Genomic DNA, 25,936 nt, shown 5'->3' with positions numbered 1-25,936 from the left:
GACAGGGTTGAATGGTATCTCTGGAAGGAGATACGTTGAGAAATATATTTTTTTTTCTACTGATGAATTTAACCAAGTTACTGTTTCCCCACTCCAAGGTGTGGCACAGATCTGGAGCAAGAAAGGAGACATGTTCAGCGCGAGATAGAGATCGAGCAAGGAGGAGGAGGAGGGTGAGCTGTAGAGTGTAATCATCGGCACAGTGGTACGTAGGATCAGAAGATGAAGGAAGATATCAATGGAGAGAAGAGAGCAGACAGTAGCACAGCACCCTGAGGTACACCACAGGTCATCGCGTACTGGGTAGAAGTCGCCTCATCAACGACTACCGTGACGACATGACCAGAGACAAGGGAGAGACGCAGAAACGCCAAAGGAAAGAAGTACGGAAAGCGATATCTTGTGCTACCTCCGTATCAAGTGATTTAGAGATGTCGATGCCACGAAAAAAAAGATTCATCGAAGTCCATGACAAGAGAAAGGAAGACCTGGATCACCTGTCGAGAATGCACTACAAACCTCGTATTGGTGATCTCAAAGACGAGAAAGAGAATCTAAGGGTTTAAGAGAGAGTACGTGTAGAGTCGAGTGTGAACAACTGCAGAATCGGCAGAAACAAGAGAAGTTGGCTAGTTAGAACGATCTCATTTCTTAGCGATGGGCAGCGTCAAAGGCATTCTTGCAAGAAGAGGGGAAATTTCGGGTCATATGGATTAAAAAAAAAAGGGCCAGGAAAGGATAGGAGCTGGTCTGTCGCTATGGACCATTTATAAAATGACACATGCCATCCAGACCATATACCTTGCCCACCTAGATCAAAGAAAGGTCTTGGACGACTTGCAAAGAGAATACAAGAGAGGGAATACGTGCAGAGGGAGGAGGAGGTGGTAGACGGCTATAATGTGCAGTGGGAGGAGGTGGGGGACGACTATCACGTGCAGTGGGAGGAGGTGGGGGACGACTATGACATGCAATGGGAAGAGGTGGGGGACGACTATAACATGCAGTGGGAGGAGGTTGGGGAATGTTGTATAGAATCATCGACAGTAAAGTTGGAGGAGGATAAGGTGCCGAAAAGAGCGGCTGTGTTAGCAGGCGAGCTGGCTACAGATTGGTCAAGTGAGAGGACTGGTTGAGGTACAGATGATGGAGGTGCTTTTACTAAACACTGGAGTACGTCGGTATGACCCGTAATGGTCTAATCTTTGACCTGACCCTTGAGGGTTGAACTTAAGGGTTCTCCTTTTAAACCCAGGAGCTTAAAAGCACATAAACAAGTGGACCACTGATTATATATCATCCTCAGACTAAAATCTTAAAAAAAAAACTTATATCATCAAAAACTGAACACGAAAACTCTCATATTATTGAATCACAGAAGCTTTATACATTAAATATGAAGCTTAAAACGTCATATCAACACAACTGATCCACAGAAACAGTACCTCAGGAAACACTGAACTGGAGGAGGAGAAGCTTAGTTCCTGAGCCATGACAAACCTACTAACCTGCTTGGCGCCCTGCTGCACGTTGTTCTCCAGGGCGTAGGCGGAGAGTACGTTGAACGCCTTGACCACCTGAGCCTTGGGTACCAGGCTCTGCAGAACCTCCGCATTGCTGGGGTTGCTGCTGGCCACAACGTTCAACGTCAAAAACTACAATCACGGTTAATGGCAATAAAACTTCATGCTATGATTTGATAATATTATATATATATATATATATATATATATATATATATATATATATATATATATATATATATATATATATATATATATATATATATATGTATATATATATATATATATATATATATATATATATATATATATATATATATATATATATATATATATATATATATATATATATATATATCTCGCTTTTTAAACCAGGTATTCCCAATCATCAGTCCTTTTTCAGCACATAAATCTACAAGCTCTTCACCATTTCCATTTACAACACTGAACACCCCATGTATACCAATTATTCCCTCAACTGCCACATTACTCACCTTTGCATTCAAATCACCCATCACTATAATCCGGTCTCGTGCATCAAAACCACTAACACACTCATTCAGCTGCTCCCAAAACACTTGCCTCTCATGATCTTTCTTCTCATGCCCAGGTGCATATGCACCAATAATCACCCACCTCTCTCCTTCAACTTTCAGTTTTACCCATATTAATCGAGAATTTACTTTCTTACATTCTATCACATACTCCCACAACTCCTGCTTCAGGAGTATTGCTGCTCCTTCCCTTGCTCTTGTCCTCTCACTAACCCTTGACTTTACTCCCCAGACATTCCCAAACCACTCTTCCCCTTTACCCTTGAGCTTCGTTTCACTCAGAGCCAAAACATCCAGGTTCCTTTCCTCAAACATACTACCTATCTCTCCTTTTTTCACATCTTGGTTACATCCACACACATTTAGGCACCCCACTCTGAGCCTTCGAGGAGGATGAGCACTCCCCGCGTGACTCCTTCTTCTGTTTCCCATTTTAGAAAGTTAATACATAAGTATACTTATGTAAGTAGGAGAGATGGCCAGAGAGCGTTATTGGACTACGTGTTAATTGACAGGCGTGCGAAAGAGAGACTTTTGGATGTTAATGTGCTGAGAGGTGCAACTGGAGGGACGTCTGATCATTATCTTGTGGAGGCTAAGGTGAAGATTTGTATGGGTTTTCAGAAAAGAAGAGTGAATGTTGGGGTGAAGAGGGTGGTGAGAGTAAGTGAGCTTGAGTAGGAGACCTGTGTGAGGAAGTACCAGGAGAGACTGAGTACAGAATGGAAAAAGGTGAGAACAATGGAAGTAAGGGGAGTGGGGGAGGAATGGGATGTATTTAGGGAATCAGTGATGGATTGCGCAAAAGATGCTTGTGGCATGAGAAGAGTGGGAGGTGGGTTGATTAGAAAGGGTAGTGAGTGGTGGGATGAAGAAGTAAGAGTATTAGTGAAAGAGAAGAGAGAGGCATTTGGACGATTTTTGCAGGGAAAAAATGCAATTGAGTGGGAGATGTGTAAAAGAAAGAGACAGGAGGTCAAGAGAAAGGTGCAAGAGGTGAAAAAAAGGGCAAATGAGAGTTGGGGTGAGAGAGTATCATTAAATTTTAGGGAGAATAAAAAGATGTTCTGGAAGGAGGTAAATAAAGTGCGTAAGACAAGGGAGCAAATGGGAACTTCAGTGAAGGGCGCAAATGGGGAGGTGATAACAAGTAGTGGTGATGTGAGAAGGAGATGGAGTGAGTATTTTGAAGGTTTGTTGAATGTGTTTGATGATAGAGTGGCAGATATAAGGTGTTTTGGTCGAGGTGGTGTGCAAAGTGAGAGGGTTAGGGAAAATGATTTGGTAAACAGAGAAGAGGTAGTGAAAGCTTTGCGGAAGATGAAAGCCGGCAAGGCAGCAGGTTTGGATGGTATTGCAGTGGAATTTATTAAAAAAGGGGGTGACTGTATTGTTGACTGGTTGGTAAGGTTATTTAATGTATGTATGACTCATGGTGAGGTGCCTGAGGATTGGCGGAATGCGTGCATAGTGCCATTGTACAAAGGCAAAGGGGATAAGAGTGAGTGCTCAAATTACAGAGGTATAAGTTTGTTGAGTATTCCTGGTAAATTATATGGGAGGGTATTGATTGAGAGGGTGAAGGCATGTACAGAGCATCAGATTGGGGAAGAGCAGTGTGGTTTCAGAAGTGGTAGAGGATGTGTGGATCAGGTGTTTGCTTTGAAGAATGTATGTGAGAAATACTTAGAAAAGCAAATGGGTTTGTATGTAGCATTTATGGATCTGGAGAAGGCATATGATAGAGTTGATAGAGATGCTCTGTGGAAGGTATTAATATATGGTGTGGGAGGAAAGTTGTTAGAAGCAGTGAAAAGTTTTTATCGAGGATGTAAGGCATGTGTACGTGTAGGAAGAGAGGAAAGTGATTGGTTCTCAGTGAATGTAGGTTTGCGGCAGGGGTGTGTGATGTCTCCATGGTTGTTTAATTTGTTTATGGATGGGGTTGTTAGGGAGGTAAATGCAAGAGTTTTGGAAAGAGGGGCAAGTATGAAGTCTGTTGGGGATGAGAGAGCTTGGGAAGTGAGTCAGTTGTTGTTCGCTGATGATACAGCGCTGGTGGCTGATTCATGTGAGAAACTGCAGAAGTTGGTGACTGAGTTTGGTGAAGTGTGTAGAAGAAGAAAGTTAAGAGTAAATGTGAATAAGAGCAAGGTTATTAGGTACAGTAGGGTTGAGGGTCAAGTCAATTGGGAGGTGAGTTTGAATGGAGAAAAACTGGAGGAAGTGAAGTGTTTTAGATATCTGGGAGTGGATCTGGCAGTGGATGGAACCATGAAAGCGGAAGTGGATCATAGGGTGGGGGAGGGGGCGAAAATTCTGGGGGCCTTGAAGAATGTGTGGAAGTCGAAAACATTATCTCGGAAAGCAAAAATGGGTATGTTTGAAGGAATAGTGGTTCCAACAATGTTGTATGGTTGCGAGGCGTGGGCTATGGATAGAGTTGTGCGCAGGAGGATGGATGTGCTGGAAATGAGATGTTTGAGGACAATGTGTGGTGTGAGGTGGTTTGATCGAGTGAGTAACGTAAGGGTAAGAGAGATGTGTGGAAATAAAAAGAGCGTGGTTGAGAGAGCTGAAGAGGGTGTTTTGAAGTGGTTTGGGCACATGGAGAGAATGAGTGAGGAAAGATTGACCAAGAGGATATATGTGTCGGAGGTGGAGGGAACGAGGAGAAGAGGGAGACCAAATTGTAGGTGGAAAGATGGAGTGAAAAAGATTTTGTGTGATCGGGGCCTGGACATGCAGGAGGGTGAAAGGAGGGCAAGGAATAGTGAATTGGAGCGATGTGGTATACCGGGGTTGACGTGCTGTCAGTGGATTGAATCAAGGCATGTGAAGCGTCTGGGGTAAACCATGGAAAGCTGTGTAGGTATGTATATTTCCGTGTGTGGACGTATGTATATACATGTGTATGGGGGGGGGGGGTTGGGCCATTTCTTTCGTCTGTTTCCCTGCGCTACCTCGCAAACGCGGGAGACAGCGACAAAGTATAATAAAAAAAATATATATATATATATATATATATATATATATATATATATATATATATATATATATATATACACATATATATATATATATATATATATATATATATATATATATATATATATATATATATATATATATATATACACTAACAAAGATGCATATGAACGCGCGCCTTCATAGAACACATAAACCTCCAACAGCCAGGATCTAACCCGGGACCTGGGACCCCTGTGTAACAGGCGGGAGCGCTACTGTTAGGCTATGATCGCCCCTAAGTGAGAAATGACTATTCGAATACTAGCTACTCGAATATCCCTCGTCTTACGTTGGTGAGCAACGGGGTCTACACCGGTCATTTCCCATCAGGCTCACAGCCAGCAGATAGCATTTTACCGAACCTAACTGTACAACGCGGAGGTATATGAATACGAACAAAGTGCATAGGAACGCGCACCAACGTGAGACGAAGGGTATTCGAGTACATAGTATTCGAATAGTCATATCCCTATTTGGGGCGAACATACCCTAGCGGTAGCGCTCCCGCCTGTTGCACAGGGTTCCCTGGTTCGATCCTGGCTGTTAGAGGTTTGTATTATATATATATATATATATATATATATATATATATATATATATATATATATATGCGAGTACTTTCGTTCACTCCATCCTTCTAACTCCAATTTGGTCTCATCGTTCTCCATGGTCCCTCCACTTCTGACATATATCCTCTTTGTCAACATTTCTTCTCTCATTCTCTCCTTATGTTCAATCAGTTTCAACATACCCTCTTCAGCTCTCACAACCACACTCTTTTTCTCAACAAACCTCTCTTACGCTTTCATTCCTTACTCGATCAAACCACCTCATACCCCGCGTTTTCCTAAAGCATTTCATTTCTAACACATCCACCCTCCTCCGCACAGTCTAATCTACAGCCCATCCCTTGCGTCCATACGATACTGTTTGGGCTGCTATACCTTTAAACATATTCATTCTTGTACTCCCACATAATGATCCTCTCTTCCCACACATTCTTCAGCGCCTCCAGAACTTTCACCCCCTAACTCAACCTATGAATTACTTCCTCTTCCATGGTTTCATTCGCTGCCATGTCCACTCTCTAGTATCTAAAACACTTCACTTCCTCCACTTTTTCTCCATTCATACTCTCACCCCAGTCAACCTGTCCCTCAACCCTGCTAAAGTTAATGACCTTGCATTTATATACATTTACCCTTAACTTCTACCTTTCATAACACTTCCAAACTCAGTCACCAACCTCCGCAGTTTCTCGATCGAATCTGCTGCCAGAGATGTATCGTCAGCAAACAACAACTGATTCACTTCACAGGCTCTTTCATCCCCTACAGACTGCATATTCTACCGTCTCTCCAAGACTTTCGCATTTACCTCCCTCACCACCCCATCCATAAACAAATTAAACATCCATGGTGGCATCACACACCCCTGCCGTAGACCAACCTTCACTTAATATCATTCACTCTCCTTTCTTCTTACTCCTACACATGCCTTTCTCCTTTGATAAAAACACTGCTTCTTGCAGCTTTCCTCCCACACCATGTATCTTAAGACCTTCGACAAAGCATCTTTATCAACCCTATTGTATGCTCTCTCCAAACCTATAAATACCACATACGAATCCATCTCTTTCTCTGAGTATTTTTCACACATATTTTTCAAAGGAAACACATGATCCACATATCCTTTACCACTTTTGAAACCACACTGTTTCTCCCCAGTCTGAAGCTTTGTGCATGCCTTCAACCTCTTTCACAACACGTATGGGAATACGACTTACCAGATACACTCGATAACTTATACCTCTGTTTTTTGATTACTCACCTTTATCCCTCTTGCTTTTATAGAATGGCTCTATAATTTGGCACTGGACCTTTTTTGTCACAGCAGCCGCGCAGGGTGGTACTACTGTCCTGACTGAGGAGAGTTAAAGTGGTGCTCGTAACAACCCTACACTCTCCATGTTAAGCTTGCTGGTCCGACATTTAGTCTCATCAAATCGGGACTACCTGATCATTCCTGCCATCTTCTTACAAGCAGAATATACCAAGTCAAACCTCACTTATCTTTTCCCATAAGCTTTCTTGCCACTTCCAATCGGTACAATAGTTTTTGAGCATAATCATGATAGTCCAACAAAGTAATTGCCAAAGTACCGGGCATCATGGGGTGCTAAGAATACCCGGGCGACTTTACTGCCAATGAGATGAAGGACCCAGACAGTAGTAGTAAGGGCCCTTTCCACGACCTTCCCCTCTCTGTTAGACCTGCCGCTTTTTCTCTTCACTATACCAACATTCTTGGTCTCTTGAGTAACCTGTCTTCTGTTGAACACCATCTGTCTCGTACCTCTCCTAATATCTTACTTCTCTCTGAAGCCCATTTGTCTAATGATGTTCTCACTAGCCCCTTTCTTGTATCCAACTATAACCTCCACTCACGATTCCGGTTTAAAGGTGGTGTTTGTGCTTAGTCTAACATCAACATACCTGTGCTCGTCTCAAGGACCTTAAGTCCCCTTACTTTGAAGTTATGTGGCTCAAGGTCTGTCTCCCAACTACCACACTTATCCTCAGTTTCGCCTACTGCTCTCCTAATTCTACAAATTTTGTGTCTTTCTTCGACTATTTAAACTCCTGCCACGAGACTGTAGCATCTTCTCACCCGTAAGGCGAGATCCTCTTCTCAGGGGATTTTAACGTTCACCATAGGGTGTGGTTGAATTCCTCCCATACGAATGATAGGGTTTGGAAGCCCTCACATTCTCCATTCTCAATGATCTAGAGCAAAATATCTCCCACCCTACCCATACTCCAGACCGCTGTGACCACTTTACTGATGTTCTGAATCTGTATTTCACCTCTAATCCATCTCGCTCTAACTTTAAAATCTCGCTCCTAATCGGTTCATCTGATCACATTCCCATAAATGTATCTCTTCTCACGGTACCTCCTCCTTCAGGAGCCCCTGCTAAGCGTAATTATTGGCACCTCAACAAAACCGACTGGAATGACTTAGGAAAATTCCTCTCTGACTTTCCTTAGGAAAATTTCTGTCTCTTATGTGTTGATGCTTCTGTCTCCGCCATAGCAGAGGTTACTGTTGCGGGAATGGCAGCATTTATCCCCTCTTCCTCCAAGACTACTACTTCATCCAATCCAGGGTTTACCCATTTCTGTTTTGAGGCTATTCAGGAGAGGGATCAGGCATATGGGGCTTGGAAAACCTGTTCCTTCCTCTGGTTCCCATTCAGCTTTTATCATTGCGCGTTATCTCTACGAGTATGTTACGTTAGGTACACCGTTCCTTTTCTCAAAGATAATGCGGTAACCTCTCCTTGTCATCCACTGATAAATCTTTCTGGTCGTTAGCCAAGCGTATATCTGACAACTTCTGTCGCTCTACCTTTCCTTCACTTCTTCGTCCTGACGGTACTATGGCTGTCTCTCCCGTAAACAAAGTAACTCACTCTAGTTCCAGTTCCTCCACCTTTACCTTAGATGACACTAGTATTCCTTCACCTGATCCTTCACCTCCTGATGCTCCTCTCAATGATCCTATGCCATCCCCATAATCTCTTTTGGGGCTGTTCGAGAGGTACTTCTTTTTCTGGACACCTTCCCCGTGCACTGAAAAAATATATCTCTGAACTTGCACCTGTTCTTGCTCGTCTCTTCTGTTTCTGCTTAAAAAGCAGGACTTTCTTGTTCTTGGAAGTATACGTTGGTACATCCCATTCCTGAGAATGTTAACCCTCGAACTATCGTCCTGTTGCTTTGATATCTACCATTTCCAAAGTCTTTGAACCCCTCCTCTACTCTCACATTCTTAGACATGTTGAATCTCAAGTCTTCTCTCTGATCACCTATATGGCTTCCGTAAGGCGAGATTCATTGGTGATATTCATCTTTATCTTAAAATGTCTGGTCATCATCCCTGAAGGATTTTGGGGAATCTTGTGTAGTTGCCTTGAAATATCTAAAGGTTTATCTCTAAGCTCTCTTCCTTTAGCTTTCCTTCCTCACTTTGCTGCTTCATATATAGCTTCCTCTCTGGCCGATCTATATCCATAATCATCATTGATGGATCAGGTTCCCCACCTTTCTCCATCGCCAGCAGTGTCCCTCACTGTTCTGTCCTGTCCTATAGACTTTTCCTCCTTTTTCATCAACGGTTTCCTCTCCCTCACAAAATAACGAAATGCATTCATAACGCTGACGAGTCAACAAACCAGTCCGGGAACATAATCATCAGATCCAATACCTAAATTGGCAAAATCCTGGTGGAATATTAGTTACGAAGTTTTTTGTAATCCAGCTGTCGTATCTACCAAATCCAAAGGCTTCAACCTTTATAAAAACCTTTTCCAGCTTTCTTCCATGGTTAAGAATTCATCACGTGACATTTGACTCCACGTTGACGTGCACACAACAAACAATGGACTAAATTTCGTTCGCTTTACTCTCATACAAGATTGTCTGCTACGTAAACAAAACTAGGTCAGAAAGATCGTAAATGTCATTCAATGTTGGTACGCGAATTCAGTAAAGCGCACTTTCTGGAATCTATATAATATTTAACACATTCCCAATGAAATTTGGTGAGTCATGAACTTAGATTACACTTACTGCGTAGTTCAGAATGCAAGTTAGGCAGCTAATCTAGATATATCATACAACTTAGTGTAAATAAGGTAATTTGTGTCACACCGCGCTAAAATCTAAGTTAGCGTTGTCAGAGGGATTACCTATTATACAAAACTTGACAGAATATTATCTTATCAAACTTGCAGGCGTCCGTGTCTTTGAAGTTCGTGGGCCACCAAGTTTACCTGAAACTTTATGAATACACAGATTTTCTGAAGACCTGACATAGTAACCGAACTTTCGTTACAAGAGTTAACATTCCGAATAGGCAGTTCTGGGATAATATTAAGTTGCACAAGTGAGCTACAGAATAGAATGCTGGATCTACTGCACTAGATCTTTAATATACTTTATGGTCTAAAAGTCTGACCTCATTGGTTGCGGAGATGTATGGTTAGCCACATCGATGACAACCTTGCCTTGGAGCTGGTTTAGCGGGAGACGCGTATAGTGGTCATGTCCCACAGCCACCACCACCATACCCGCCTGTGCCGCCACCTCCTGGGTCACGAGCGTCGTCCCTGGCTTGGACCGCACCAGCTCCCTACGTAGCGGACCCACACACACACACCGCCATGGAAATGAAGGGAGATTATACATTGTACATCAGGGTATTCGCATTTTATCACACACCACTTATATACAGTAATAACCTGTTGGAGTACGAGTTCAAACAACATGCACAGTGCTTTAAAAGATTTAGAAGTCACTTTACACACGCAGAGAAATCCCATTTTCCCTGACATCTTTCTTCTAGACATACTTTTGTGCTTAGCTATCTAGTATCATATTAGGAATAAACAATTCAAATTCTGACAGTAAAATTTCAATAAAGAAAAATGATTCAGCACTGCTGTGTACTCCGACCCTCAGCAGCAGCCATACAATTGATCATTTCTGAGCAGAATATTTTTCTTTTTTTTTCTAACAGAATTTGTCAAGAAGGACCATCAGTGATTAGTAGGAAATAAACCGAGAATCCTCAGATTATGGTAAACCGATACAGCTAGAAAATTACAATCTGAAGTAAATTCCGATGAAATAGGTAACAGAAAATGGAAAACAAAATTAGGCTATCCCTTAGTCCGAACTATGGAAGAACATCTAATTCTCTCTAAACATCTCATTTGAGAGAATATTGTAACAAAGAAATCAAGAGTGTTTTATCAGTATCTGCAGTTTAACTCTTCCATGAAATATCCTCACAATACACCTTTCTGTCCATGTAAAGTATGATAATTCACGTTATTCAAAGGTGTCTGTGCTTATTTCAACATCACCACACCTGTTGCACGCCTCGAAGACCTGAGTCCCCAAACTTTTGATGTGATGTGGATCAATGTCTCTGTCCCAACAACCAAACGTTTCCTCTGTTTCGCCTGTTGATCTCGTAATTCTAAAAATTTTGTATCTTTCTTCGACAGTAGCATCTTCTCACCCGCAAGCTAAGGTCCTCTACTTCAGGGATTTCAACGTTCACCATAGGAAAGGCTAGGCTTTGACCCACACACACACACACACATGTTGGAGGGGGACGGAGAACTAATGTTCTCCATTCTAATATGAACATTTCCCACCCTACCCATATACCTGACCGCTGTGACCACTCTTTTAATAATCTGTCTTTCACCTCTAATCCTTTTGCTGTAGGTACACAATCTCGCCACCTATTGGTTCATCTGATCACACTCATAAATCTTCCTGTTTTAACGGCAACTCCCCCTCCAGAAGCCCCTTCTAAACGTAAATATTGGGACCTCAACAAAGCTGAATGGAATATCTTGCGAAAATTCTTCGACTTTTCTTGGCTAAATTACTGTCTCTTATGTACTGATGATTCTATCTCCGCCAAACACATAACAAAGGTTACTGTTGCAGGAGTGGAAGCATTTACCCCCTCTTCCTCCAAGACAACCTCTTCTGCCAACCCATGGTTCCTCCTTTCTTTTTCTAAGGCCGTTCAAGCAAGGGGTCAGTCATATCGAGCTTGGAAAACTCTCTTTCCTCAGACTCCCATTCAGCATTTATCACTATTTATCACTACCCGTTATCACTATTTATCAACAATTTATCACTACCCGTTATCTCTACGAGTATGTTATCTGTTAGATACACCGTTCCTTTATTCAAAGGAAGTGCGATAACCTTTCCTCGTCGTCCACCGATAGATCTTTCTGGTTTCTACCTAAATGCGTCGCTAACAATTTCAGTCACTCTACCTTTCCTTCACTTCGTCCAGACGGTACTATAGCTGTCTCTCCCGTAGACAAAGCAACTCTGGTTCCCGTTTCTCCTCTAACTCTACCTATGATGACTCTAACATTCCTTCGCCCCCTGATGCTTCTCTTATCACATGCCCCTATTCGTAATCTCCATTTGGACTGTCCGAAAAGCACTTCCGTTATTGGACACATGCAAGGCGTATGGACTCGATGGCATTCAGCTAGTGTACTGAAAGATTGTGCCTACGAACTTGCACCTTGGAAGCATGCGTTGATACATCCCATCCCTAAGAAGAGTGACCGTTCGAACCCCTCGAACTATCGTCCTGTTGCTTTGACATTTACCATTTCCAAAGTCTTTCAATCCCTCGTCATCTCCGATATCCTTAATGACCTTGAATCTCATATTCTTCTGTCTAATCTCTATTATGGCTACTGTAAGGCGAGATCCACTGGTGATATTCTTTCCTATCTTACTAATGTCTGGTCACCATCCCCGAACGATCTTGGGGAATCCTGTGTAGTTGTCGTTGATATATCCAAAGCTTTTGACAAGGTTTGGCATTGGGGTCTCATCTCTTAAGTTCCCTTCTTTTGGCTTCCCTCCCTTACTTTGCTCCCTTATCTCTAGTTTCCTCTCCAGCCGATCTAACCCAGTGGATGTTGATGGATCAGCCTTCCCCATTTTCTCCATCAATAACGGTGTCTCTCAAGGTTCTGTCCTGTCCCCCTACATTTTTTTCTCCTTTGTGTCAACGATTTCCTCTGTACCTCTAATAACCAGATGCACTCCTACGTAGACGACTAAACACAACATTCCTCCACATCGTTCAATTCTGCTCCTTTTCTCGCACGATCTACATCTCGTCGCAACTGTCAAAAACTCAAAACTTGGACAAGATACCTCATTGGGGTAGACAAAATTTGGTTAAGCTTTTTGCATCCAAGACCCAGTCTTAATCCACCTCTCTATCGTAAGCTCCTCACAACTCTCGTCTCTCTTTCGGTGTTTTGCAGTTCCACCTCTTGACTCAATTAACATACTTGGTATTACTTTAACATTTACTCTTTCTTGAAAACAACACATTAAGGAAATATCCAAGTCTGCCTCTAAGAAACTGGGAGTCCTGTTTATATGTCGAATTATTCATTTTCTTCTGAACGGTCGCTCCGTTTATACAATGAATTGATCCGTCCTTGTCTGGAGTACTGCCCTCCCGGACTAACTTCTAACCCTGACCCGCTTGCCCCACGCCACAGTGTTGGTTCACTTTCCCCCCTTTCTATGGGTATTACTTCGGTTTTTGCTCCCGAGAACTGACTGCCTGTGTACCCCCACGACTAAGGTAGACCGCGCAATACTCGGGAAGCTGTTGCTTCGCATAATGTTGTGTGGCTGTTGGCAACTCAGTGGTGGGCCGTTTTTATAACTTTTTTTCCCCTACACCTCGAAACTTCGGAACTCCTCTCTACCCTCTCATGTCTTGCCCAACAATTATGACCTGGCACATTTTAAAAGTTTTTTCACTTCCTCCAGAATTCGTAAATGTTTTCCCTTGTCTCGTCTTTTTCCCTTTTATAAGCCTTTTTATATTTTAGATAAGGCCCGGCCTTGATGTGGACTTTTGTCCGCGATTGAAGCCAAAAACAAAACAACAAAAAAAAAAAGAACCAGTTCATGCGAACCAGATCGATCTTTCCGGGGATATAGATGCATAAAGACAGAACTTAGAGGGAGTCCGTATGTGTGTGGGGACCTGCGCAGTCCGCACCCCTTTCTGGACGGCGAGTCTGTATAACAACGTGACAACACACACACACACACACACACACACACACACACACACACGGCACAACTGTGACGTTGATGTGATAGTAAAGTAAGAAAAGATTATGTTTCTCAGTCAAGTCTTATCGTAGGTCGTCATAATCAGTTACACAGTCAGTAAGATGCATTTGAATCGTTTCCAAACTTTGCTTCGCATCCACATGAATAATGCTGTCAACCATTAAGAGCTAGACGCACGCAGTATCTACCATTAACGTTGTATAGCATAGCCTCGTCATATATTCCTCCAAATCTGAATAAAAGCGAGGTGAGGCGAGTGTGACAACTCGCAAACTCCAACTCGCCTTCCTCCCCTCTTGAACTGCCGACCGCATGAGCCTATTGCGTTTTCACTCGCTACGGAGTGAATATCATGGAAGTTATGTAGTTTACACAGGACCTGATATTTCGGTAATATTTGTGTTAATCGTGATGAATATTATGCTGGCATGATCCACACATCAGGTACATTTATGGGCTTGAATCAATTTATAGTAATAACCTGTATTTTCAGTCACAAACGGCATATAATTGCGTATGTAGCCTAGTCTGAACCTAACCCCACTTAGGGAAGTATGAAGTTAAAGTCCAGTCATCAATAAAAAAAAAAAAACCATCAGTTCCTGTGTGTTACATTTTCGTAGCAAATAAGATTTTGTATACACTCATGAACACAAAGTAACCGAAGCTAAACTAACGTAACCTTCCGAATTAAGTTTTGAATCTTCCCACACCACGCCCAGGTCCGCCACCACAGGAGACAGAACCCCAGTCGTCACAGAAAACCTTAGTTCTGCGTATTACTCTTGCAGACAACGTATTGTAATCTGCAGTAACCTAAACAATTGTAATATAATATCATTTGCGATGAAACTGTTATACTATATGGAGAATTTGGGTTTTGTGTGATGAGTCTCCGAAACTGTCGTGTGTAAACGACATAATTGGCAATATTCTAACTACACAAATGGCAATATTCTCCGTAACACAGTAATGCAGTGGATAATCATAACTCAAATATATATCTATAACCTTTTGTAAATCCTATTTCCAATGTTTTATACATGTATAATCATAAAACAGCCAAGTTGAGCACATAACTACCATTACTCCTGTCTTCTACCTCCCACTTAATGATCGCCTTCATACACACAAGAGTCGCCGAAAATAAAGTATTTGTGGAGAGTTAAAATCTCACACACGTAATATCCTCCATCTAATCTAACATCATCAAATACATAATTACTTAAACTGGCAAATCTAAAAATGATGAAATCTGGCTCATTATTCAATAGTGTTGAGTTGTAATGTCACCATATCCGAATCTAAAATCAACTGAAATATGAGTTAATGTGTAGGGCCAGGTGAACAGTCGACTGGGGTTATGTTGGAAACCTGTTCTTTAACACATGGGGTGTCTTATCTACGTTTGCAGAATGGACCTAGTTCGTCAGCGTCGGATCCAACAGGGAAGAGTACATAGGCCAACGCACCGAGCAGACCGTCCTGAGGTTATTAGCAAACGTGGAGGCATCATTGGCATGAGGGACGCTGGTATGACAATGACAGCCATCGCCCGGGCCACAGCGCTCAATGTTAACACTGTGACCTTGTGGATACGGCGATTAGACGAGAAGGGAACTGTAGTTACCCGTCCAAGAAGTGGTCGACCCACGATTGGGAACTCCTGAGGATGATCAGCGAATCAATCATGCTGTGATGGAGGAAGCCACTCTCATCCACTGTTGACATAACTCAGGAGCGGGGTTCACTGTGTCATCCCGACACAACGAGACGTCATCTTAATAAGTGCGGTATAAGGTGTTGTATCCTAACTCAGATGGAAAAACTAACGAAGGCAAATAAGCAAGCACGACTGGAATTTGCTGTGTATGATGCAAAATTTTTGGATCTCTGATGTGGACGGACGAAAAATCATCCATGACAATTGCTGCAAAGGCTCGCGTTTGTTTGAGACCTTTGAACTGAAGGAACTGAAAAGAAGTGGACAGCGTAGTGCGAGCTTCCATGGTTGGATGTGGTCTAGGGGACTAAGATACTTAGACACGAAATATACGGTCTCCTTAAGTCACAGAAATATATACAAATACTTGAAACAATTCTCCTCACCATTCGTGCTACAGCCCATTCGTGCTCCTAACCCAACTCGATCTGTTTACCTAGATATTCAGCTTATAGTATTGCCAACCTAAGGATGTGACGCTACCGTAATTGAGAACGTGTGGGCAATGATGGAGAGAACATAGGATACACAAAACGAATGAAATCAGGCAGCTGTGGTAAATCGTACCACTACTGAATGGGGAAAATTTAAAAACGTCTGCCAAAGTATCGTCAAAGTCTTGTTGATTCAGTTCCATACAGGCTGAATACAATAACTGAGGCAAATGAAGGACTCGTTTAGTCGGTCTGTAATATAATTAACTGGATGTTTCGTAAAGGTAATGAGGAAAACGATGTAGTTCATACTGCTGGTTTCGTTGTGTACATGTGACTGAAAAAGTGGTGCAGTTCATGGTAGGCTGTGTATACCATCTATTAAGTATTATTTTCATGAATATCATATTGTGATTCGTATGATCCGTTTTAATGTTTCATCTGAATGCTTTACATGTTTTGATATCTTGTCATTATTAGTATTCACATGATAAATATATTATTGGTATCAAGACAATTTGCTATAATTTTTTCTCAATACGTTTACATAACAGTGTTAGACATTATTGGATGTAGTCACCGCAAACTTGAGTTATTTAAGATCACTTGTGTTTATCTATTATTTACAACCAAGTAAATATATTGTTGATGTAGTTTGTTTTACCGATGTGTTTACATGTTCGCTTAACACTGTGTCACCATGTAGTGCATGCCATCCATGGAAATGGTTACTTATTCACCAAATAAAGCATTTATATTACTGTATACAGTCGCACATCGCATACCTTATGATTTAGGTGCCACAGGATTTCAATATGCAGACAGGTTCCTGAGCACAACCCAGACATGAATATACACGGTGAAACTAAGAATCTGTGTTTACTTAAGACATAATTGACTAATAAATGTCTACGCAAGTATTGTGTTATTTCATATGGTTTTCACACATGCATTTATATGAATGACAACATATGAAGGCTAAATTCTCATGGACACCACAGATGAAAAGAGGAGGGAGGAAGAGGTGGTTTTATACCAGGTAGAAACTAGAGAGAGGGAGGAGGGTTAAGTGTTTAATTCCCGCTCTGCTATGGTAGTTAAAGCTATTTGTTAATATAGTAATGAAATGTTATATATGGTAAACATACGAAATCTTCACTATACATTAATGTGACTATAAATACCCCACGTCATATCGTAGTATATTGTCCTTAACGGGAAAACTCTTTACTCCCAGTTACCTACCTCTATCCCCACCATTAGGTGACTGACATCTCCACGGGACACCACAGCGACCACTGCATGACCACAGAGTAAGCGGCAATGACAACAGCTATGGCTAATGAGATGCCATGCATGACTATACAGTTAATCCTCCGTCAGTGATACTCTGCCAATGTATAGACTGTTTCACTGTTCATTGTTTCGAGTCTTGGTCTACTTAGAATGTCTGATGACCTATTATTCAGATTTTCATTGGATATATGGAGGAATATATGACGAAGATATGCTATACAACGTTAATGGTTGATATTGTGTGCGTCTATCTCTTAATGGTTGACAACATTATTCATGTGGATGCGATGATTCAAATACATCTCGACCTGCACTACTGTCGCCGCTGATCACTTGCTTATTGAACACTCAGACATGGAAGTGGCTCTGACCTTCATGTCTTACCATAAAGTACTGACTGTGTAACTGATTATGACGATCTATGATAGGACATGACTGAGAATCTTAATCCTTTCTTACTTTACCATCACAACAACGTAACAGTTCTCCTGTGTGTGTATGGGTGTTTGCGTTGTCACGTTGTTATACAGACTCGCCGTCCAGAAAGGGGTGGGAACTGCACAGGTCCCCCCCCCCCAACACACACACACACACACTCACACACACACACGAACCCCACTAACTTTTATGAGTGACTGACACGGACCCTCATAAACTTTTGAGTGACTGTACGTTGGATCGGCTGACATATCTGGATGTGTAAGTCATTGCAGAAGAATTTTTGAAAAGCTCAACAGATGGACAGAACTAAGTCTTTGAAAAGGTACGTTGTGATCGTATAGCTGTGCTCCTCTCTCTCTCTCTCTCTCTCTCTCTCTCTCTCTCTCTCTCTCTCTCTCTCTCTCTCTCTCTCTCTCTCTCTCTCTCCTTGTGCATTTGGTTTTATTTCACATTCTATCTAGTATCATTTTATAATGTCATTTGAACAACTGTATCTAAATTCTTAGGAAGAAGTTTAATTTGTTTCAGTTCAACGAATTTAAATGTCAAAAAAAAGATGTATGAATTTATTGTCTCTTTCTTCCTTTGTTATCTTTTCTTTGAAGTGTTATCTCATTACAATACCCCTATTATCGCTTCTGAATCTCTCGTTTGTTAAGCTGTGTCAAATGGAGCTATTTTCTAAATGAGCGTAAGTTGTTTAAATTCTAATTTTGTGAATATATCTTTATCTTTCGAAAATTACATAAGGCTGCTGCTAAGCTTATACTTTTCGTGTCCTTCGCCATTTCATAAAGATCCCTTACACCTTTCAGAAGCGACCGACGCCTTTTTTAATAAGTAGACCAATAAAAAAAAATCATATATCAGGTATTAATGTCGGAAGTCATTCAACTCAGGAGTTGTTACAATAATGTGCAGGTTGCTGGTCAATTCGTAGATCTTGGCGTTTGAAGAGAAGGATAGGCTTTTCTTTGCCTGGTGCAGTTGCGTTGCGTCCATTTATATCTAAATTGCTTATATATTCTGAACAAAGCTTATGATACTTTAGGATTATGATATTATATGCAAAAGTGTTTATTGTTGAAGAATGATTAGTAGCGTGAAAGGTTAGATATAATCTAAGTGAACAACAATATGTTGAAGAAAACAAGCCTAGTTTTCACAGGTGACGCTCTGCAATTATTCATTATTATCTCTATCAGTATCTTTTAAGTTATTGTTGTTATCAGTTTAATCATATCACCTCTTTGGTTATCATTACTGTTATTATATTTTTACGCTCCACACCTCTCAGTATTCAACTAACCCACCGTAAGATCAATACACGAGAAACATCAGACATAGTGGACGAATTCCTAGAACGACGCGTCTCTGTTCACGCGATCCCTGCTTGCTTGGTGGCAGGTCCCATCACTGAGGACAACATGGTGGCAGGTCCCATCACTGAGGACAACATGGTGGCAGGTCCCATCACTGAGGACAGCATGGTGGCAGGTCCCAGCACTGAGGACAGCATGGTGGCAGGTCCCATCACTGAGGACAGATGGTGGCAGGTCCCAGCACTGAGGACAGCATGGTGGCAGGTCCCAGCACTGAGGACAGCGTGGTGGCAGGTCCCAGCACTGAGGACAGCATGGTGGCAGGTCCCAGCACTGAGGACAGCATGGTGGCAGGCCCCAGCACTGAGGACAGCATGGTGGCAGTTCCCAGCACTGAGGACAGCGTGGTGGCAGGTCCCAGCACTGAGGACAGCATGGTGGCAGGCCCCAGCACTGAGGACAGCATGGTGGCAGGTCCCAGCACTGAGGACAGCATGGTGGCAGGTCCCAGCACTGAATGACAGCATGGTGGCGGGTCCCAGCACTGAGGACAGCATGGTGGCAGGTCCCAGCACTGAGGACAGCATGGTGGCAGGTCCCATCACTGAGGACAGCATGGTGGCAGGTCCCAGCACGGAGGACAGCATGGTGGCAGGCCCCAGCACTGAGGACAGCATGGTGGCAGGTCCCAGCACTGAATGACAGCATGTTGGCAGGTCCCAGCACTGAGGACAGCATGGTGGCAGGACCCAGCACTGAGGACAGCATGGAGGCAGGTCCCAGCACTGAATGACAGCATGTTGGCAGGTCCCAGCACTGAGGACAGCATGGTGGCAGGTCCCAGCACTGAGGACAACAGGTGGCGGACTCACGAGCTCTGGACAATAAGTTTCCAAGGATATGGAAGACTGTATGAAGGAAATATTCTACTTCAACTGCACGTACTTAATGTAGCAGAAAGGACGCCTATGACCATACACCACCCGCTATCCTTTCTAATCTGCCCACCTCCCACCGTTCTCGTACCACAAGCATCTTTTGCGCAAGCCATCACTGCTTCCCTAAATACATCCCATTCCTCACCCACTCCCCTCACGTCATTTGCTGTCACCTTCTTCTCACGACCAGGTGCACAAGCACCAATAATCACCCATCTCTCTCCATCCACTTTCAATTTTGCCTACATCAATCTAGAATATACTTTCTTGCACTCTATCAAACAGACCCAAACTCCTGCTTCAAGAGCAGTGCTACTCCTTCCTTAGCTCTTGTCCTCCTAAGACTTTCCCAAATCACTCTTTCTCTTTACCCTTGAACTTCGTTTCACTCAGAGCCAGAACATCCAGGGTTCTTTCTTCAAACACACTACCTTTCTCTCCTTTCTCATCTTGGTTACATCCACATACATTCATACTCCCCACTCTGAGCCTTCGAGGAGGATGAGCACTCCCCGTATGACTCACGTTTCCTCTTTTAAAAAGTGAAATACAAGGAGGGGAAGGTTTCCAGCCCCCCTGCTCCAGCCCCACGCTCTAGCTCCCTTTAGTCACCTATGACACGCGGGGAATATGTGGGAAGTATTCTCTATCCCCTATCCCCAGGGATATATATATATATATATATATATATATATATATATATATATATATATATATATATATATATATATATATATATATGTAGGTTTGCGGCAGGGGTGTGTGATGTCTCCATGGTTGTTTAATTTGTTTATGGATGGGGTTGTTAGGGAGGTAAATGCAAGAGTTTTGGAAAGAGGGGCAAGTATGAAGTCTGTTGGGGATGAGAGAGCTTGGGAAGTGAGTCAGTTGTTGTTCGCTGATGATACAGCGCTGGTGGCTGATTCATGTGAGAAACTGCAGAAGCTGGTGACTGAGTTTGGTAAAGTGTGTGGAAGAAGAAAGTTAAGAGTAAATGTGAACTAGGAGCAAGGTTATTAGGTACAGTAGGGTTGAGGGTCAAGTCAATTGGGAGGTGAGTTTGAATGGAGAAAAACTGGAGGAAGTGAAGTGTTTTAGATATCTGGGAGTGGATCTGGCAGCGGATGGAACCATGGAAGCGGAAGTGGATCATAGGGTGGGGGAGGGGGCGAAAATTCTGGGGGCCTTGAAGAATGTGTGGAAGTCGAGAACATTATCTCGGAAAGCAAAAATGGGTATGTTTGAAGGAATAGTGGTTCCAACAATGTTGTATGGTTGCGAGGCATGGGCTATGGATAGAGTTGTGCGCAGGAGGATGGATGTGCTGGAAATGAGATGTTTGAGGACAATGTGTGGTGTGAGGTGGTTTGATCGAGTGAGTAACGTAAGGGTAAGAGAGATGTGTGGAAATAAAAAGAGCGTGGTTGAGAGAGCAGAAGAGGGTGTTTTGAAGTGGTTTGGGCACATGGAGAGAATGAGTGAGGAAAGATTGACCAAGAGGATATATGTGTCGGAGGTGGAGGGAACGAGGAGAAGAGGGAGACCAAATTGGAGGTGGAAAGATGGAGTGAAAAAGATTTTGTGTGATCGGGGCCTGAACATGCAGGAGGGTGAAAGGAGGGCAAGGAATAGAGTGAATTGGAGCGATGTGGTATACCGGGGTTGACGTGCTGTCAGTGGATTGAATCAAGGCATGTGAAGCGTCTGGGGTAAACCATGGAAAGCTGTGTAGGTATGTATATTTGCGTGTGTGGACGTATGTATATACATGTGTATGGGGGGGGGGGGGGTTGGGCCATTTCTTTCGTCTGTTTCCTTGCGCTACCTCGCAAACGCGGGAGACAGCGACAAAGTATAATATAAATAATATAAATATGTATATATATATATATATATATATATATATATATATATATATATATATATATATATATATATATATATATATATATATATATATATGTATATATTAAAAAACTTAAATAATGATGTTTACATAGTTCAAATAATCTAATGGTTTCTTCGTCAAACGAAAGGCAAGCGAATGATATCAAACGTGAAAGTTTTCAATAAATCGACATAGACCTCACACTGGTATTCATGAACGCGAAGCATAAACAGTGAGCTGTGAACTGCCAGTCTTGGGCAGGAAGAATATCATTAAAGAACAACTGAGGTGCTTGTGAGCGTGCTACTTGCCAGAACTGACTCGATTTCCTTTGAATTTATTTGCTTCGTACCCCACGGTCGTCCACTTCAGGAAGCTCTGGTGATAGCGAAGAAGCATTTACACTTCAAGCCTACACCCTCAGGGTGATGGTGATCAAGTGTCATGACAGAGCCGCACCTAACGTATAATGTCTGAAGAGGAGGAGGAGGAGTATGGGGTGGAGAACTCATGTGATGTGAGGTAAAGTTGTTAGTGAAAGAGAAAAGAGAGGCGTCTGGACGATACTTCCAAGGAAGGAGTGCAAATGAAAGGGATATGTATAAAAGAAAGCGGCAGGAGGTCAGGAGGAAGGTGCAAGGGTTGAAAAGAAAGGCAAATAAGAGTTGGGGTGTGAGAGTAACATTAAGTTTAGGGAGAATAAAAAGATGTTTTGGAAGGAGGTAAAGAACGCTCGTAAGACATGAGAACAAATGGGAATATCTGTGAAGGGGGCAAGGGGGAAGTGATATCAGGAAGTGATGAAGTGAGAAGGAGATGGAGGAATATTTTGAAGTTTGTTGAATGTGTTAGATGATAGAGTGGCAGATGTAGGGTGTTTTGGTCGGGGTGGAGTGCGAAGTGAGAGGGTCAGGGAGAATGATTTGGTTAAGAGAGGAAAGGTGGTGAAAGCCTTGCGGGAGATGAAATCCGGCAAGGCGGCGGGTTGGGACAGTATTGCAGTTGAATTTATTATGAAAAAGGGTGACTGTACTGTTGATGAGGGTATTCAATGTATGGATGGATCATGGTGAAGTGCCTGAGGACTGGGAAGAATTAGAAAGTGTTCACACCACGTGGGAAGAGTCAGTAAGTGTTCACACCACGTGGGAAGTGTTAATAAGTGTCCACACGGCGCGGGGGGAAAGTGTTACTTCGATCCTTTCTTGTAACAATTTTTGTATATCAAAATCTGCTCACTTGGTTCTGATAGCGGCACCGCCCACAGGATGAACATGGGGTACACATTACAGTCGTTATTGATACCTGTGTACACCAGTGTGTGATGTCAGTGGTTCACAAAGATTCCCGTCTTGCTCGCAAACTTCTATAACTCCTCCACAGCCAACCTGGATTAAAATATATAATTCAAGTTCTACACCCTTCGCTTGTCGAAAAGTTCAGCTTCACGACATTATAAAGACTTGAACACAGCCCAAATATCTTTTGATTCTACCTCGTCATAGGCGGGGAATGCTTTCAGTCCTCACAGACTACTCGCGGTGTGTTTTCGTGCCCACATGAAATGGGTCATAACTCGACCATATTCTTCTGATTTCGAGTTTTGAGGAATTCAGTTTGAAACTGAGCGTTGTAGTGCAATAGCAGTAGACTGAGTGATTTCCTCCCCCATACTGTGTCTTCTTAAGGTGTCATTCTCACTGCATTCACGTTCATCTGTATTTCGTGCCACACTTTATGTATGGGATGGATACGTTCCCGCGTCTCAGCTGAGTTTGTCCAATACTCTCACGTGCTTGGAACTAGAAGGCATTCCTCAGTTCCTTCGTGCACTCAACGACACGCTCATAAAACGTCAGTTATTGCATCCACGTCAACAGAGTGCCATCAAATAATCATGAAACTTACGGAGAAGTTAGAGTTCTTCTCGATCGATGTCTCTGATGCCTTTCCAGGGGGAATATTTTCACGACGACGTGGAAGACAACAAACAAAAGACTTTAGCAGGTGCTACCCATCACACACACACACACACACACACACACACACACACACACACACACACACACACACACTCACAGGGCCCACACGAGTGTAGATACACTAGGTGTATACGAAGATTCGTGCTGTAGTGGTTAGCGTCATTATGCATGAGAGAGGCCGGGCCCGCATGGGTTCGTATCAAAGAGTGGCAGTTGGTCCACACTTCTCCCGGGTGTTCATCCTCTAACTAGGGAGTCGTCGATCAACGGGTCCCTCGCTTAAAGTGGTGGAGTGTGCGTATGTAAGTGTGTGGTTTCTAGGAGTGAGGATGTGGTAAATGACATACAAAGTTGAGAGTACGGGGCATTAATGATTTTGACCTCCAGGTTCCATTTAATGAGATTCTCTCATACATGAGGTTATGAGAAGGGATTGTGGAATGACCTCCTCGTTGGTGTATTTACAGTTCCTGTGAGAGAATAGGGCAGATAGGGAGGGAGGGACTTGCAGAAGCGTTTCTGGTCACTTTTCCAATGATAAGAAACCCCCTCTATCTCTGTTGACAGTGGATTCAGATTCTCTTCAATTCGTATTTTGTCCCCTTCTCCATGGTGTGTGTGTGGTGGTCGGCATGACTGGTGAGGAATCAGTGAACCAAATGGGTTCCAGTGATCGTCATCCGGGCATTCTGTTTCAAAGCTAATCCAGCTGTTCACCAGTACCCCCACCTGGCGAGTATTACTGAAGGGGCACCTGGCGAAAAGTGTGTGTGGTTCATAGATTTGAAGAGTCTTCATGGAAGATCGTAATGGCTACTGGTCTTGCGACTGGAGTTAAATGGACCATCATTGTCCACTGCAGCTGATGGTACACACCTACACAACCTTCCCATCATCACCAAAAAGATAAAAGAAAAATATGAACCGTGGGGACGAGGGTAAAACTTCCTCTCCTGTATTCCCTGAATGCCAAACTTAACCTTCATCTTTCAGAAAGAAAAAAAAAATAATGTAACTGGCCACTTGACATTCTTCCTATTGTGTTTACCTCTCGCGAGGCAATAACGATTAATAAGTAAATATGATGTATCGACACGACGGAAGACCCACTCAACGCTAAGCTCAATTGACGTCAAACACCGCCCTTCCCTTCCTCCATAGCTGTGGGACAAGGGTAGGGTTGTTAAGAGTGTAAACCTTTGTGGGGAAGGTGCAGGGGGTTAGGGTAAGGTTGTTATGAGTGTATATGTCCCTTAGTGGGACGGTTCTGTGGCTTACGGTTAAATTGTTCAGGTGTTTGTGTGTGTGTGTGTGTGTGTGTGTGTGTGTGTGAGTGGAAGGTATTAGAGAAATTACAGCCTACACTCCGTACTAGAACAGTTGTATTGTATTGTGTGTGTGTGTGTGTGTGTGTGTGTGTGTGTGTGTGTGTGTGTGTGTCCAAGGCTCCAGTCACGGACCAAGGACCACATCAAGGCCGGATCTTAAATGAAACATAGAGAGAATTATGGAGACGAAAAAGGAAAGACAGGAAAGTATTTACGAAGTTTTAGAGAAAGTGAAAGGCCCGTCTTTGAAATGTTTCAGGTTATAACTATTGGCAAAGACATGAGAAGATAGAGAGTTCTAAAGCTTCGACGCGTAGGGAAAGAAGTAGGTATCAAAACGTCCCCCCCTTGAGTTGCAGATGGCCACACAATAATCATGACACAGCAGCTTGCCGAGTATTGCGTGGTCTAGCTAGTGGTAGGGGCACGCAAGCACCCATCTCTCGAGAGCAAAAACCAAAGTAATACCTATAGAAGAGGTTAGGTGAACCAACACTGTGGCGTACGGCAAGGGGGTCGAGTTTGGAAGTTAGCCTGGGACAGTTTATAAGTCGGATCGCTTTCGACTCAACTCCGTCCAGGAAGGATGCAGAGCTAGAACCAACCCAAATACGAGAGCAGTAGCTCTACCCTCGAGTGTTTATATATGTGGTATCTATGGATCTGGGGAAAGCGTATGATAGGGCAAACAGAGATGCCTTTGTGGAAGGTGCCATGAATGTATGGGGCACATAGCATCTGTACGAGTTCAGCG

The 25,936-nt window shown here is 42.9% G+C and overlaps 1 protein-coding gene across 2 annotated transcripts in view; it reads right to left on the bottom strand.

The window, feature by feature from the left end:
• LOC139750950 (metalloreductase STEAP4-like) overlaps window positions 1-25,936 on the bottom strand; it is a 51,434-nt gene that overhangs the window by 15,273 nt on the left and 10,225 nt on the right. Inside the window, exons 1-3 of one of the 2 annotated variants that reach the window (XM_071665877.1) lie at window positions 17,233-17,309; window positions 10,130-10,303; window positions 1,509-1,626 (exon numbers count right to left, since the gene is read on the bottom strand). In XM_071665877.1, coding sequence (XP_071521978.1) covers window positions 1,509-1,626; window positions 10,130-10,239 — 228 coding nt within the window. In that variant the 5' untranslated portion in view covers window positions 10,240-10,303; window positions 17,233-17,309. Of the gene's footprint in view, window positions 1-1,508; window positions 1,627-10,129; window positions 10,304-17,232; window positions 17,310-25,936 lie in introns of those variants that run through there. The other variant, XM_071665876.1, reaches the window with a different exon arrangement.

Source organism: Panulirus ornatus, chromosome 10 (assembly GCF_036320965.1).
Source record: "Panulirus ornatus isolate Po-2019 chromosome 10, ASM3632096v1, whole genome shotgun sequence".
Taxonomy (NCBI): domain Eukaryota; kingdom Metazoa; phylum Arthropoda; class Malacostraca; order Decapoda; family Palinuridae; genus Panulirus; species Panulirus ornatus.
This window is presented reverse-complemented; position numbering and strand designations above follow the sequence as displayed.